The sequence below is a fragment of the Cyprinodon tularosa genome, unplaced genomic scaffold (genome assembly GCF_016077235.1).
Source record: "Cyprinodon tularosa strain WSP-4 unplaced genomic scaffold, ASM1607723v1 ctg78, whole genome shotgun sequence".
In the NCBI taxonomy this organism is placed as follows: Eukaryota; Metazoa; Chordata; class Actinopteri; order Cyprinodontiformes; family Cyprinodontidae; genus Cyprinodon; species Cyprinodon tularosa.
In genome coordinates, this window is record NW_024039540.1 from 2,357,748 (window position 1) to 2,375,250 (window position 17,503).

General features: G+C 40.0%; 1 protein-coding gene and 1 long non-coding RNA gene across 2 annotated transcripts; both read left to right on the top strand.

The window, feature by feature from the left end:
- Positions 1–2,715: 2,715 nt before the first annotated feature.
- On the top strand, positions 2,716–4,951 carry LOC119773707. Its single transcript, XR_005279448.1, has 3 exons — positions 2,716–2,870; positions 3,828–3,974; positions 4,866–4,951. It is a non-coding gene; the product is annotated as an uncharacterized LOC119773707 (long non-coding RNA).
- Positions 4,952–6,315: 1,364 nt separating this feature from the next.
- Positions 6,316–17,040, top strand: LOC119773713 (NLR family CARD domain-containing protein 3-like). The gene is made up of 6 exons (XM_038270831.1): positions 6,316–8,237; positions 11,314–11,496; positions 13,225–13,395; positions 15,272–15,442; positions 16,156–16,326; positions 16,492–17,040. Exons 1-6 carry the CDS (start codon positions 6,316–6,318, stop codon positions 16,511–16,513), a joined length of 2,640 nt encoding a protein of 879 aa, XP_038126759.1. The 3' UTR covers positions 16,514–17,040.
- Positions 17,041–17,503: the final 463 nt, after the last annotated feature.

A 17,503-nucleotide genomic window follows, 5' to 3' on the forward strand; every position in this document is an offset into this window, starting at 1 on the left:
TTTCAAGATGTGGTCACTGCAATTTTTCCCCTGGTTACGGACACTATTAAGGCCTCCTGAATGATTATAAAGTTTATTTATAAAAAAAAAAAGTCCTTAAATGTCCCCCACACTTATTCTATAATTTCAAAAGTAAAAATGATATAAGATCTAAAGTTTTTGCAGTTTCAAAGTCTGAGGTCCATCAATTCATGAAAGCATTGTGTCATGTGCAGAACAATAGGATCCAGTATTTAGGCAGACAGACATATTTTTCAAAACTTTTATTAGAAACGGATCTTTAGTGAACAGTAAGGGCATCTAACCACCAGATTCCACATCCTCTGTCAATACTCCACCCCGCTCACGTATGTTGTGCTGAGCACATGTGCAGTCATGTTAATCAATGATAACTGTTCCACATCCATGTACATCTTCTCCTTCCTTTAGCATCACAATATTTTTTACAGTATTTTTTTCTAGTTATTACACTGTCACAATTACAGTGTAACGAAATTCACTCTCTGCATTTAACCCATCTCCTTGGGGAGCAGTGGGCTCCCATTCGTGGCGCCCAGGGAGCAGTGTGGGGTTAAAGTCGCTGTTGTTTGTGATGCAGACAGCAGCTGCTGCAACTCCGACATCCTCATCAATGGAAAGGTTCTGTATCTCGGGCATTACTAAATCCCACTCGTGGCAACAGTAGCATCCACCTCTGTCTGCATTAATTCGCACTTGAAACAAGTGCACCATGATTTGTCGGCCACCCTGGATATCGCAGCTCCAGCTGAGGCTCCTGCGGCTCCGGCTTCAGCTTCCATCACTTCTCTGTCCACCCTCTCTCTTTCTGCCCGATCTAACTCCATTTGTCGAAGTTCATCGTCAGTGTACTCGGGTTCATAAAGATATCCCTTTGGCTCTAAGTGGAAGTCGATGTTTTCCTCGTCGCTCTCGTAGTCAGACATCTTCCCCAGTAGTAAACAATCGCGAATCAAACAGGTAGGCCCTTAACCTGACAACAGCCAGATGCATGTCTCGCTCCGCCCAGCTAGGAGCTAGGCGGAGCGAGACATGCATCTGGCTGTTGTCAGGTTAGTAGGCCCTAGCTGTCAGGTCATGGTGTCGCGCGCACTGATACGAACAGAGAGAAAATAGGACCAAGTGATAACGACTTGTGACTTTTTCCACTACAATGTTTTTGGGATGCAAAAATATCACTCTTTTGAACACATAATGTTTTGGGAAGAGAAACGTTTTATTTCGCTGGGTCTAGCAAACCTGCCGGACTACTTTCGGCTTGACCAAAGCTGGACGAGAACTCTGCTCACAGGATGCTGCCAGGGGTAAGTCAGTGTGATTGCATGACACTGGTGATGGGGATGCCATACAGATTCATGTCAAAAATCCCGAACTATCCCTTTAAGGGTCTTTATGGGGTTAAGGGTGCCAAGCAAGTTTTTTCTCCGCTCCGATCCGTAGGAAGCCGGCCAGCTCAAGATCCGCAATTGCATCACACTAATAAGGAAAAAGAACATCAAGAAGATCTGGTTTGTCAGAATAAAACATGGTAACCAAATGTCAGTAACTACAATTCAGAGTATAATTCGTATATATAGCAACAAGCTTTGTCATCTTGATCGAAATATTGATTTTATACAGAAAGGCTTAAAGGTTTCATCAAATCCAGTCACAACAACTTCCAAGAGTGGTATCTTTGCTGTCACTATATGAACAAAGGAGAGTGCCACCCAATGCTCACGATTGTTGACCACAAATTTGAAAACATTGTCATGAGAAAAATTGGATTTGCTGATAGAATGGTGCCAGTTAACTCACACTTACAGAGATGTAGTTATTTAATAACTCAAATTTATAAAAAAAAATGTCAATGTTTGATTTTGTTGATAAATGTAAAGGCAATATATAACTTAGAGATTTTTAACTAGATGTATTAAAATTTACAAGAGAGTAACTGAGCATACATTTACTTAGAGATAAAAAAAATATATGATCTGACTTTTGATAAAAAATATTTTTATGCAACTGAGCTTCTGATGTGTCGTATAGATGTACAATAACGCAATAGAAAATATCAGCTTATGAACAAAGGCCATCTTTATGTCTCTTTCATGATAAATATCTTGGTTAAATAATTAATATGATTACTGAATGTCCTATAACCCATTATGTTTAGTAACAGTCAGAGATAAACTCGCCTGACTTCCTGTAAATGAGGATGGGAGGGGCTGAGTGCTTCCTGGTTCTCATGTTTACCTGAAGCAGGTAAAGAAGAAGACACAAGCTCAGGTTTTATTTGGTCTCTGAAGAACAGGTGGATTAAAACAGTCTGAAATTAAAGGTAAACTCATATATTGTAACTTTACTTTTAGTGAGTTTTTCTCTCTGTGAGGAGAGAGAGACGTGAACTCTGACTGGTTATCTGCTCACAGAGAGGGTTACTTTGTCTCTGGGTCTGCCGCTCTGTTTGGCATCAACACCAATAAATGTGTTGATGATGATTGGATCTATGGAGGAACAAAGCTTCTCTGATATCTGTTAAAACAAAGGTTGCTGTGGTGGTTTCTTTTATAACATTTGCTCTCACTGTGAACTTCTTGTTATCGGAACAGACCTATTTGTTCTGGTTCTTCAGCCCTCACTGCAGAACTTAAGGTCAGAGGTCACGATTCAACAATGATGTTGTTAACTGAGTGTCTCCGTTTCCCTTTCAGAAAGGTTTCAAACTAGAAAAGACAGAGGAACATTTATTGGAAAACAGGAGAGCAGAGCAGCACCTCCAGCTCCCAGCTGTGTTTCTATAAATAGTGACAAAGACCAAAGATCATCTCCATTCCATTCTTCAGTGATGATCCTGGACAAGCAGATCTAAGGTCAGTCAGCTATCAATAACTGCTGGAATTAGAGCTGGATGACAAAACCTAGATCACCATATATTTATCAAATTTGACGGATATGTTACAATTCTGATATTGACATGGGAAAGCCTAAAAAAAAAATAACTAACACATTTATTTATATTTGGAGCTACAAGCTTAACCAATAAAATGGACATTTCAATTTCATCAGGGGACCATCGATCCCTTCTCTCAACTTCTCTCATTATCAGTTCGTATGAAATCGTACGAAAAGTTATGCACACTATTTTGTACGTTTTGGACGTTTTTCCTCAAAAAACCAGATTAGTGCGCATGCGCAGGCAGACAGACAAAAAAAGCAGATCCGCGGACGGACGTAAAACTGGGAAAAACAGTGCAATAATCACTTCTTCATGTCTCTAACTACGTTGCTTGCTGTTTTATAGGGTCAGGGTTAATTGTATGTCAAATTCTATGTTCTTGAATGGTGCGTAAAATGTGCATGCGCATACGACAAAAAAAACGTCCAAAACGTACGAAATTAGGGTGCATAACTTTTTGTACGATTTCATACGAACTCATAATGAGAATACACTGCTCCTCTTGTTTCCGTCCATGGGTTCTTTCCTCTTGCAGTTTGCCTCTCACTTCATCTTAGCTTTTCCTCATGCTGAAGATGACAAACACAACTCAACCAGATCAGTATAATACATTAGCAAAACAATTCCTAATTAGCTCTGATATATATAGACTAAAAATTATTAGTCAATTATAAAACATCAATCATCAGATAAACCCTTATTGAAAATTTACAAGCTTTTCTGTTTAAAGGATGGTAGGCCTATTAAGATTTCTCAACTTCTCTCTCTACCTGCAAATCATGGTGACAACTTTTGCTGCCACAGGTCCTCCAAAATAGGGACATTTGGATCTGAAACACTGGGAACTGACTGGTTCTGGTTTCTCTCTTAGACTGACTGAAGTCCAGAAGATGGAAGACTGGGATCTAAAGGACGACAGAGCAGAAACTTCGAGATCCACGGGTCCGTCTATGAGGAGCGACAGGTCCAAAGAAAACATTTTAGACTTCAGTGCAGAATCTGGACCCTCAGATCCAAGGTAAAGAACCAGTCTCTAACTGATTGATGTGACTCTGCAGAGATAGAACCTCTATAATCTAAAATGGTTGATCTTAAGTGTCTCTCTGGTTTGGACTTTGTTCTGGTGCTCTCTTATCAACATCCAACCGAACAATAAAAGGTCCAAAGTCATTTTCTCTCCTTCCTGCTTGATAAATCCCAGAAGTTGTTCAGTTCTGAATCTAAATCAGCAATGATAAGAAGGGTGTTCCCGTCCGGTCAGTATGACACACAGTGGCCTTTCACCAGGCATCAGTATTTGGATAGCTGGGAGTTAGAATGTGTTGGTAGAGTAAATGCCCCATTTGCCAAGGCTATTTTCCCTGATCAAATTGTCTTGGGCTTGGTTCCTGTTGTAGCTCCATTAGCTAAATCCTTCCTGTTCTTTCCACCCTCATACCTGTCAGATTCAAGGTTGTGTCAGAGCTGAGCTGCTGGAAGATAGAACACAGCAGTGATGGTAGAGACACACTAAAAGCTAATTAGCAGTTCCCAGTTTGAACTGGTTTCAGTGGTAAAGACTGACTGTGCTCCAGCTCACAGGCTGAACTCCTCCTCCTTCCACAGTCAATCTCATCTAGAATGAGCTTAATCTGCAAGTTAATAGGATGATCTCAGAACAAGGCTGGAATGATATATCAGGTTAGAGATCTATATATAACAGCTGTTGAGTTAAATCAGTTCCTTCTAACTGGGGAGCCCCATATTCCAGTTTGGATCAAGAATAGAAAGAAAATAGAAAGCAAAGAAACGGTCCTCACCAAGCTGTCCTCTGTTTGTGGTTGACTTTCCTGACCATCTTCAGCTTCAGTAGGACAGCCCCACACTGTTGGTAGTTAACCATTTTAGTGATGAAGAAATGTTTTCACAGAGAGAGGAAGAGCACACCCCAGTGTGGAGAGAAATCCAGAACCGGAGCTGGACCGCTGACAGCCAGTCAGAGCAGTTATGCAGCAGGTAAGACTGAACATCTCAAATCAGAGCTTCCTTCTACCCACTCTGTTGAACAAATTCCATTTCTTTAGTTGGATTTTAAGATTTAAGTTTTTTTGAAGTCTTTCTGGGATCAATTATTCCAACCAAGTCTCTTTTTTTAGAAAATCTATTGGGTTTTCTAAATTGGTTTTGTTTCAGCCCTTTGAACTGAATCAATTAAAACTGGACAGCTCCTTAAGTCGAGGTCTGTACAATGAAGCAGGATTAGTGGATTAGTGTGACGACTTCTGGTTTTTCCCTGACTTTCTGGTGCCACAAGACTGGATTCATTCTTAGTTATGCTGGTTACCATGGTAACGTTCTCTGAACAGTAGACCTCATGAAGAATATTTTAAGGGCCTAACATTTTACTAATTAAAAGTAAATATTGATCATCATCAGTGTTGGTAGGGACAACACTATCCTCTGGATTTTATGGTTTTAAAAATGTTAGCTATGATCCCAAAGAAAGATAAGAGGGAAACATAAAAATTTAAAAATAATATCACACTTTTATTTGACATGTATTGTACTTTATAATTTGAGTTCTCGGTTATTATTATTGTTGTTTTTGTTCGTACTAATATTGGACTGACTTCCTCTGTTGAGCTGTTTTATGCATGTGGTGACTAAAGAGTGTGTACGTCAGCTGTATGATAATTATCTTATTTTTATGACAATTATGCCCTCTGTGCGAAATGCGATATTTTGACCATTCCGTTAATGCCAAGTTGTAGTCGGATGTCATCAGCATGTCAGAACTTTGAGTCTGAGTTTTTTGTGAACCCTTAATGCATCATTATCAGGATTCGGAAAAAAAACAACACCACTGGCTGAAAATTCCAGCTAGGCGTGGTTTTCCAAATGTGACTGCTGTGTCACGTTTATGCTTTTATCTCAAAACCAAAGCCATGATTGAAATAGTCTGCTGCGCCTGCCCCATGAGTGAGGAAAAGAAATAAAGAGAAGAAGAATAAGCATAGCTGGTCTGGAAGAAGAAGTGGTGAAAATGAGTGAACAAACAGAAGTAGGAGAGGAAAGAAAGGTTCAGAAGATGGCAGGGCCAAGGCAGAGTAAGCAGCACCACCAACAGAGCTATCAAAGTTTTCTGTCGGTGCTGAAGCACAGAGCTGGTAGCAGAACTAATAAGATAAAACAAACCCACAAACGCCAACAAAAAACACAGTAATTAAAAAAATCTAAACTGCAAAACAAAAATCCATATTATTCTCATTTAACTGTCTCAGCCTGTCAAAAGCGAGCTACCTCCGAAGTTTAATATATGTGTGTGTAAGCATTCAGACGTGAAGGAAGAGACCTTTTAATGATAACACCTAATGTTTAAGATGGTTTGGTTCCAATTTCATCTTCCAATCTTTATTTTCAGTCATATTTTATTCTGTGTTTCAGCAGATTTTGGTCTGCAGGAGGTTCTAGAGGAACATAAGATCAGTCTAAAGAGAAGATGTGAATGTGTGGCTGAAGGAAGTGATGCAAGAAGTAGAACCCTATTCAACAATATTTACACCGATCTCTACATCATAGAGGGGCAGAGTGAAGAGGTTAATACCCAACATGAGGTGAAGAAGCTGGAGACAGCTTCCAAGATCCAGAACCTCCATGGTTCTCCAATAAGGTGCCATGACATCTTCAAAGCCTTTCCTGATCAACATGCAGCCATCAGAGTGGTTTTGACCAACGGCGTTGCTGGTGTTGGTAAAACCTTCTCAGTGCAGAAGTTCACTCTGGACTGGGCAGAGGGCTTGGAGAACCAAGATGTCAGTGCTGTGGTTCTGTTTTCTTTCAGGGAACTGAACCTGATCAGAGATCAGCAGCACAGTCTTCTCACGCTGCTCCATGTTTTCCATCCAAACCTCCAGAAGCTCCCAGCAGAGAAGCTGGCTGTCTGGAAGCTTCTCTTCATCTTTGATGGCCTGGATGAAAGCAGACCTTTTCTGGACTTCAGCAACAGTCGGCTTGTTTCTGACATCACACAGAAGTCATCAATCAACGTTCTGCTGATTAACCTAATCAAGGGGAACCTGCTCCCCTCTGCTCTTGTCTGGATAACTTCCCGACCTGCAGCAGCCAATCAGATCCCTCCGTCCTGTGTTTCCAGGGTAACAGAAGTACGAGGCTTCACTGACGTCCAGAAGGAGAAGTACTTCAGGATAAGGTTCAGGAATGAAGAGGAGAAGGCCAGCAGGATTATTTCCCACATCAAGACCTCCAAGAGCCTCTTCATCATGTGTGGGATCCCAGTGTCCTGCTGGATCACTGCCACAGTTCTGGAGAACTTGTTGACCACAGAGCAGAGAGGAGAGCTGCCCAAGACCATGACTGACATGTACTCACATTTCCTGCTGGTGCAGACTAAGCGGAAGAGGAACAAGTACCATGAAGGGCATGAGACAAATCCACAGGAGCTAATAGAGGCTGACAGGGAAGTTCTTCTAAAGCTGGGGAGGCTGGCCTTGGAACACCTGGAGAAAGGAAACATCATGTTCTACCAAGAAGACCTGGAGCAGTGTGGTGTGGATGTCACAGAGGCCTCAGTCTTCTCGGGGGTTTGTACAGAGATCTTCAAAAGAGAGCGCGTGATCTTCCAGAAATCTGTCTACTGCTTTATCCACCTGAGCATCCAGGAGTTTCTGGCTGCAGTCTACATGCTCCACTGTTTGATAGGCAGGAACACAGAAGGGGAGGAGAACCTTCAGGTAGTTGAGGAGAAGAATGAGGCCAGTTATGAAGATGACAGTGATGAAGAAGAACATCCCTCTGATATCTTAAAGCATCGTTTTTCCTCTCTACCTCATATTCTGCACAAAGTCATGAAAACATCCCTCGGGAGTCCAAATGGCCACCTGGACCTGTTTGCTCGCTTCCTTCATGGTCTCTTTGTGAAGTCCAGCCACAGCCTCTTAGGAGGGCTGCTGGGTAAGATAGAGAACAGTCCAGGGACCATCAAAAAAGCCATCAGCAATCTGAAGGAGATGAGCACTCGTAGAATCTCTCCTGATAGAAGCATCAACATCTTCCATTGTCTGATGGAGATGAAAGATCTTTCAGTTTATCAAGAGATCCAAGAGTTCCTGAAATTAGGAAACAGATCAGAGAAGGAGCTCACAGGGATTCAGTGCTCAGCTCTGGCCTACATGCTGCAGATGTCAGAGGAAATTCTGGAGGAGTTAGATCTGCAGAAGTACAAAACATCAGAGAATGGACGACATAGACTGGTCCCAGCTGTGAGGAACTGCAGAAAAGCTCGGTGAGTCCAGATGTCCTCATGGTGTGATGCTGATTCACATCTATTGTCCTCCTGGTTGTTTTTCATTGTTCTAGTTGCTTCTGGATGTTTTTGCTCTTTTTTTATTTTTTATTTATCCTTTATTTAACCAGGTAATACCCATTGAGATTAAAAATCTCTTTAACTTCTTCCTTCATCCCTGGGCCGATTAAGCTATTCAAACATCCAAATACTCAGCTTCTTAAGGACAGCTCTGCCAGAGGTTTTGGTATTTAGAAATTTGGATAATTTTTCCAAATATTTTGCTTTTCATAATTTCTCACCTTCCACTGACATGAAAAGCAGACCTTCAGAATGTTGAAAATCTCTGTTCTCCACAAAGATCCTATCAGCCAGAGACATTAAAACCTTTAAAATTTGGATTCCCAGAAATACAACACTACTAGAACTCCCACTGGCAGTCAATATGATGAGTGACACTTTGCCCATGGGAATGCAAGAGCTTTGACAATAAATTAAATTATTATTTCCCCTCGAAAACAATAAATAGCACCTTTTCACATTTGAGACAAACATAATTTCAGTTTTTTTTTTGTGTGTGCAGGGCTGACACTGATTCTTTTACCTCACCAAAGCTCACCTCACAAAATTCTCTGGCGAAGTTGTTGGTAACCTGAGGCTCTCTGTTTTGCCTGTTCAAGTATAAAGTCCCTTTGTATGATGGTGACATTCAAAAAGCTCCTTAACAAAACCAATTTGTTTTTAGCAGCTATTTCCAGGAGATTGTAAAATACAGCCACAGGCCGCCTTCGCTTTAGCGCTTTCAAAGAATACTTACTAATCCTCTGATCAAACACATCCATGCTAACCTTTGTGTGATTGTAGTAGACCACAGGCTCTGGTTTTGCTTTTGGGTGCTGAATGTACGTACTGGCTGAGTTGTGGGTAGCGCCAAGAATGCATGCATTATTTTTGCACTTTGAATTAATATACCATAAGTGTCATGGCATTGTTTTTTTTTTTTTAGCAAATTAGTGCTGTAGGCCGCCTTTTTTTCTTTGACACAGGGAACTATAATGCTCTTATTCATTGTGCCAACAAGACTTTTCTTCTTGGTCTGCAGTTTTTGGTAAAAGGTAAATGGCATGTACTTTTTTTCAAGTCAGGTAACTTGACCAAAGCGCTTCACACTACATTCATTCACCCATTCACGCACACACTCACACACTGATGGTGGTGAGCTACATTGTAGTCATAGCTGCCCTGGGGCTCACTGACAGAATCAGGGCTGCCGTACACTGGCGCCACCGGGCCTTCTGACCACCATCAGTAGACAATGCAGGTGAAGTGTCTTGCCCAAGGACACAACAACAATGAAAGTCAGAGCAGGGGCTTGAACCCGTCAATCCTTCGATCTCAGGGCAAACTCCTACATCCAACGCCACCGTCAGTTTCAAGTGTGTCAGAGAAAAGAAAAGTTATCGGATGTTACGTTTCTCCTCTTTCTACATAGCTACAGAGATAATTGATACTATACTACCATACCTTTAATTAAAAAATATTTTCAAAATCAATTAATCATTTGTCCATTGAAGCATAAAATGATTGTCAGCTCCTCCTTGCCCCCATCCACCTCGCACTCAAAGTGATGGACAGTCATTGACTTTTCGTCAAGGCTGAAAAAAGTGAATTTCATAAATTCTCCATCACCTTTCTGTGTTAAATTTTTTAGTTGACAGAATCAGTCAGACCTCAAAAAGATAGGGCTGTACTGGAATCAATTTCAGAATTGTGTAAGCAGCAACAAAGATTTCTTGGCTTCGCTAGTTTATACCAATGTTTCATCAAGAACTACAGCCAATTAGTCTCCCAATTATCTGCCTTAACATCCACTAAACTGCAGTTTACTTGGATCACTTAAGCAACATCAGAATTCACAGCTTTAAAAGAGAAGTTTGCCCCAAGCCTCCATTTTGATCCGGTCTGATCCCTCCAAACAGTTTCTGATGGGGATTGATGCTTGAAACTTACACCATTGGGATTTTTACTGGCAGATTGTCCTCTGCAGAAAGAAAATCTGATGTCTGAGATTATGAAATTTCTGCAAAAAAGCAGCCTCTTCATTAGTGGCTTCAGTTCCTTTGAACATCTAATGCTACAGCTCCATTAGATGCTGCAGAGAAAACTGAACTTTCCTTCACATACTGGTAGATCTGCAGCATCTGACTGCAGCTGAAGGTCCAAGGTTTTCTTAGGAAGGAGAGTCTGATGACTGTTTAGTGTCAGGAGGTCATCTGGATGTTGGGGGGTGGATCCAAATGATTCTGCTTTGATATCAATTAGATAAACAGATCCTGCCATGGACATCTGAATAGATTATTCACTTCTTTTGTTTCACTGGATGGGTTTCAGAATGTGGCATTATCAAATAATTTCCTGCAAGGATTTATTTTCCTCGGTCCAAAGTGGATCCTGCCTTTCAGCCATTGGCTTTTAGAGAGAGTGGAGCCATGACCCTAAAGAAGCTGAACCTTAGATACAAAATAGGTAAATAGAAAATATTTGATGCTGCTTAGTTTATTTTTGATCATCACCATCCGAAATGCTCTAACTGTTTGGATATTAGCTCCGTGGATTAAATCCATTCCTTCCTTTTCTATAAAATTAATGTTGGTATTGACGAAGATCTTCTGTGGATCCATATTGTTTCTGCAGCAGACAGCAGTATGAACTTAGCATGAAGAAATAGGGAGGTTTGCTAAGAGGCAGCCAAAATGGCTGCTGTTAAAACCTTCAGTGTTGTTCTGTGAATATGAAGCCTGAGCTGTTTAAACCTGTTGCTGAGGTTCTCTGTTTGTGTCCATCACTGTGGTTCAATGGAGCTTCTGACCAAAGCAGAAACACACCTGGCCTGCAGCTGAACCAGGACCTGAAGAGACTGAAGAGATTATGTGATGTAAAACACAGGACATTGATGTGGATAGCAGACCTTCATGAGATGATGACATCATTGTTTGCTCGTCATGTTTTAGTCTGTGTTTATCATCCAGATTGTCTGATTACATTAGAAGTGTCTTTATTTCCCCTCTAATCACAGACTTGGTGGCTGTAAACTCTATGAGGCTGAATGTGAAGTTGTGGCCTCAGCTCTGAAGTCCAACCTTCATTTGACTGAAGTGGAAATACAAAAGATCCACGGAGGTGTATCCTTTGGAGACTCTGAAATTAAGTATCTGTGTGAGATACTGGAGAATCCAATTTGCAAAGTGAAGAGTCTGCAGTGAGTTTATGTTTTTTCAAACCAAATCATTCACTGATACTTAAATACACTGTGTGCAGAATTATTAGGCAAGTTGTATTTTTGAGGATTATTTTTATTATAGGGCCACAATTGTGTTCTCAACCAACCCAAAAGACTCCTTAATTTCAAAGTTTCCTATTTTTGGAAGTTGATGTGTTTTCTTTAGATTTGGCCAATTGCCAATTGTTAGGCAACGTAATAAAAAAACAAATATATACCCATCTCACTTTTTTATTTTCACCAGGTAAAACAAAATATAACAACTCAAAATTCAGAAATAAACATTTGAGACATTCAAAAACAAAAAATCAAACAAATCAGTGAACAATATAGCCACCTTTCTTCACCGCGTATAGAGCCAAAAACCCTGAGGACTCAGGAGGGGAGGAACAGTGGACGATTAGGAGACAAGACAAACATAAAAACACTCTTTCTACTGGCTGCCAGGATCCAAAACATGAACCATGAAATAAACAGAACGGACAGACTAGCAGAAAAACAAATAATGATCTGGCCCCGAATGCTCAGGCTGAACAGAATATAAACCAAAGGAAACAGGTGAGAGGAATAAATGATAATTGAGGCAGGGAGGGAAAAATACAGGTGAAAGAAATAACCAATTAAGGGAGAACAAACAGGCCAGATCATGACAATATAGGGTGTTGATGTCATTAGGCCACACCTCTTCTCATTACAGAGATGCACACCACCTGATTTACTTAATTGGTAGTTGGCTTTCAAGCCTATACAGCTTGGAGTAGGGCAACATGTATGAAAAGGATGATGTGGTTGAAATCCTAATTTGCCTAATAGTTCTACACGCAGTGTACTTATTTTATATATTTTCTCTGACGTTTTACCTTGAAAATGAATGTTTTTCCTGTTTTAGATGTTCTTAAGTTCAAACTTCGTTTCCAAATTGTTCAAACTTTGAAACGTTTTAAGTATTGATTTTAAGTGTTGATGTAGAGGTTTGGGAAAGATTCAGATAATGAGACAAGCTATGATTGTTTTATTCCTTTTTTCTGAATCACATCTTCACATTAAGAATTACATTTTATACCTCTAGGGTAGAACCAGAACCATAAATACCTTAAGATAACTAGAATAAAATAAAATGATCTAAAATATAATGTTTAAGAAGAAAAGACAAAGACATAAAATCTTTGTCTTGAAGTTAGACCGGGTCCAACACAACAGCTCCTTCCGATCCGATGCACCCACTTCAGTGCATCGGATCTGGAATCTGTTTTCCAGGATGACTCTAAAAGTTCTGTAGGTTAACTTCTGTTCCTAATCATCTCTCCTTGATCCAGAGCTTTTTTTTTTTTTTTTTTATAACAAACAAGCTGTCTGGCTAGTTTTGTTAATCCATCACCTCTGTTTCTGAAGACTCAGAGTGAGGGGGGAGTGGTGGGTTTAGGGGCATTCAGTAAAACTGAGCTTCTGTTTTAGTTGCTTGAGTTGTTCTGGTTCTGGATTGTGTTGCATCTCTGCGCTTTGTCTAACACAGATTTCTCCTAGAGGAGTCTAAGAAACACACTTGATCTGGACCTTCACAGGTCATCAGAACATGTTCTGGTTCTGCTTGGTTCAACTCTTTCATCAATCTAACACATTTTTTACACATTGGTTATTTATTCTTTCATAATTAAGTTTTAATCTGCACCCATTGAATTCAACTAAAATATTTTATTCTTTATTCAGATTGTTTGACTGCCAATTCTCAGAGAGCAGTTGGGCTTCTCTGGGGTCAGCTCTGAAGTCTAATCCATCCCCCCTGACAGAGCTGGACCTGAGAGGAATCAACCTGGACCCTGGAATAAAGGAGCTGAGTGAATTTCTCCAGTCTCCTCTCTGCAAACTACAGACGTTGAGGTGAGATATAGTATATTTGTTTATTCTAATAACAATAAACTGCAAATATCAGTGTGAAGGTTAGTCATACTCAAGACCTAGACCTCTCAAGAGCTGAAGCTTACTTAGAGCTGGAGCAAGACCCGGGGCTTAAAATGGTGCTTTCAATGAACGGGGTCAGTTTTACATACAAGGAATGAGCTCGGAACCAACTTATAGCCAAGGTGTGTGTCAGAAATGCATTCAAATGTTGATGAAAGTCCACCAGAAATAGAAGCAGCAAATGAAGATGACAGTAAAACAAACAAGGCAAACCAAGATGGAAGTTCTAACAACACAGATGCTCCTTGCTCTAAAAGCATTTAGCATCCTAAGTCAACGTTGCTGCACAAACATTTACAGAGAGGGCTCCTCATGTAGTGTGGTGAACTTCACCCTTTCTGCCTAACGGACTATGCGGTAGTCAAACTTTAGATAGACACAACAAAAAGGTGGTGCTAATGTATCACTGGTTTCTGGCTCTAGGAGCTGGAGCTTTCTGCAATCAAAAATGAAAATCCAAAGACAGGTACATTAGGGTAATGGGAAAAAACTCACTAATGAGGAGGCAGAGTGGCATAATCTATTGGAACAGGCATAGACTGTGCTAACCTCCACAAAACACAGACAAATTCAGTTTAATTTACTTGACTGGCCATATTACACTCCTTAAAGGCTGCATAGAATTGACAGTAAAATTTTCTCTAGATGTCAGAGATGTAAAGTGGCTGATGGGGATCTTATACACATGGTATGGAGTTGCCCGATGATAAAAAAGACCTTTGGAAATGTGTCATTATGACAACTTCAATGGTAATAGGAATGCAAATTGAACAAGACCCAAAGCTATGGATTCTCGGGGACACAGGCCCTATTATACTGCAGTGAAGAAATGTATCCTGGTTAACTGGAAATCTGAAAATTCCCCATAAGTTAGACACTGGATCAATGAGCTTGTGTCTTACTGCACACCCCAAAAGATACTATATAATGTTAGAGGAAAACATACCTCTTTGAAAAAAATCTGGGGCCCCTTCATAGAGATTCTCCCCTCTCTGGACCCAGCTGTCGATGGTGGAGTAAGCCTTTTTGGACCAGCTTCAAAATAGCCCTTTCTAGGTTCTTCTTATATAACTTCTTCACTTATATACCTTGATAGAAGTAGTGAAGTTTGTTATGTTTGGTTTCGTTGATTTCTTTTGGTGTTAAAAATCAAAATTCATCTTCCTTGTATGGTATGTCTTTAAGACTATATATCAATAAGTTTGTTTTATAAAATGTAATTTTCAGTATAACTCTAAATGCTTGCTATTCCCCATAGATATCTTGCAAAAGCTTCTGTTAATTAAAAAATGCAAAGATAGCAGCAGCAGCAGTCAAGTGGAAAAGTCCCTTCAGTGAGCTACTAAAGTATCAATAGGCTTTTTGAGCAGGATTATGACTCTCAAAATGAGGACAGAGAAGCTCTGTCATTTCGTGAATGTTTGTGAATATATTTATAGAGCAAACAGAAAAAATACAACCAATATTTATATTACATAGGACAGAAATATAGCATACTTTATTAATCTTACACTGAAGAAATGCAACTCTGCATTTAACCCCCTTTAACTCCCCTTTGCGGAGCAGTGGGCTGCCACTGTGTGGCCCCCGGGAGCAGCGTTGTTCTGGTTCTGCTTGCTTCAACTCTTTCAATGAGTTTTACTAGATCCAATATTAGACATCACTTCATTATGTTTCTGGGATTTTTAAATTAAGTCAAATTCCTTCTTTTACATTTTGATTATTTGTTTGTTTATATTTTGTTTTTCATCCGTGTTCTGTTAAATGCACCTAAAATATTATATTTTTAATTAAGATTAAGGTTCTGCAGTTTATCAGAGATCAACTGGTCTTCTCTGGCTGCAGCTCTGCAGTCTAATCCATCCAATCTGACAGAACTGGACCTAAACGGAACCAACCTGAACATTGAACTAAAAGAGCTCAGTGGGTTTCTCCAGTCTTCCCTCTGCAAACTACAGATATTGAAGTAAGATTTGGTCTATTTCTATAAGATTCTGATCCAATAAAGTCCATCTACCCTTACAGTTTCATCTAAGATATATTGTACATTTCAGAGGAATTGTGAAGCAATATGGCTTTAATTCCCCACCTGATTATCTTGTCTCTGGTTTCCTCTGCCTCCAAAATGTGTGTGGATGAATCAGAGGTAGGGCTGTGGGATATTAGTTATTGTGGGATATTAGTTATTAATTTGATTTTTGTTGTATCCTGACCTGATAATGTTGCTCTTCTGTGCTGGGCCATATTTTTGGCCTGTAGCTGCTTTATTTCCCCTGATGTAGAATTGGTCCCAGGACCTTAACAGAATATCCAATATCCCTCTTTTAGTACCGGGGGAAGACCTTTTGGGGGAATCAGTCTTTGGCGTGATGTGTTTTGGGCTTTGAAAGCTACTGGGAAATCATCTGTAAAAAATAAAGGCCGACAGACAAAATCACTACTGGTCTGGGTTTTGGTTCTGCTGGAGTCCTCCTTGGGTTTCTGTCTGCTGTGAGTAAAACACAGTTACATAGAACCACATTGCTCTAGGGGTCATCTCCTTGTGATTTATCCTTCTCACTGTGGAAGTAAGCAGGTATTTTGGCATTGATGTTATTGAGAGCTCTTTGACTAGTTCTGTTGAACTGTTCCAGCCTGCATCATGTTGAATCAGCTCACATCTTTATATACTTTATCTAGATTGAGGAGCTGCGGTTTTTCGGAAATCAGCTGTGCTTCTCTGGTCTCAGCTCTGAAGTCAAACCCTTCACATCTGAAATACATTGACCTAAGACAGAACAACCTGAAGCAGTCAGATGTTCAGCAGCTGCAGAAACTGGTAGAGAATCCAGACTACAAACTGAAGACTCTGTAAGTAGATGGTTGGATTGAGTCCAGCTGCTCCACAGCTGCTCTGAATAAGACTGAAGTCCTTTCAGTGCTTCATCTTGGATGTCCTGTATCAATTATTGACATCTAACGGATAGGATGGAATCACTTATTGATCTCCTCTGTTGATCCCTCTTCTCTCTGTAGGCTGTGGAGCTGGTTATCCTAGTCCTAGAGAGAAGCTGATCTGCGTCCTGATGATCCACAGAGGTTGAACTCAGCGTTTAATGAAATTTAAACCAAGCTCCATTTAGGTTTGATCTGAATTTGATCAAAGTGTAAAGTATATATTTTTTTGTGTTTTATTCAGTTTCAGCCTACAACCCAGAAATCTGAAATAAAGCTTAATTCTAATTCAAGTTTTCATGCTGAATATTTGCTTCATTTTGATGCAGGTTGTGGTTGTTTTTTATTGTATTTTAGATGTTTTCTGCACTTGTTTGGGACACTCTGCACATTGAAAATTAAATATTATTATTTATTAATAATATTTAACTAATAAATATTTATTTTTACCTTTCACTTTGCCTCTGTGATGATTAATAATAATTGCTCCCTATGGAGCGGGCCAGAGAGGTAGGGCAGGAGGCAATAAAGTTGTAGTTTTTCATTCCTCAATCAGTTGGAGAACAATTTTCTAGACTATTTTCTAACAGTGTCATTGTGTAAAGACTAAATCTAGCCGCTGGTCTAGTTTCTTTGATGGACAGTCTTATTCTTTTATAATAAAAGCAATCCTGCAGAGGGAGATTCAGATGCAATAAAATATAATATACTGTCGTGGAAAAATATCACACCTTCCTTGTTTTTGTCACGTTCTTTGTGTTCAGCAAGTAATAAACCAATTTTGGCAATTCTGAAGTGGCCTATAAGGGAAGGATGGTAGGTTTCAAACCTGGAGAAGAGCTGGTATTCACACTGTTGGACACTTACTTGATGTTCGAGGGTCAGTGGATGTCCATAAGATGTTCACACATTTCCAACATGCTAACATCCCCTTCAAGAAAAATCCAATAATATAAAACTGTGAAAAAATCCAAACTGCTTTACTTCTTTACTTGTCCTCCATCATCAACAGGAGGAGGCGACATCAGGTGGAGTAAGATGATGCACTGAATTTCCTCTTCAACAGGTGGGCAAAAAGCACTTTCAAAGCTTT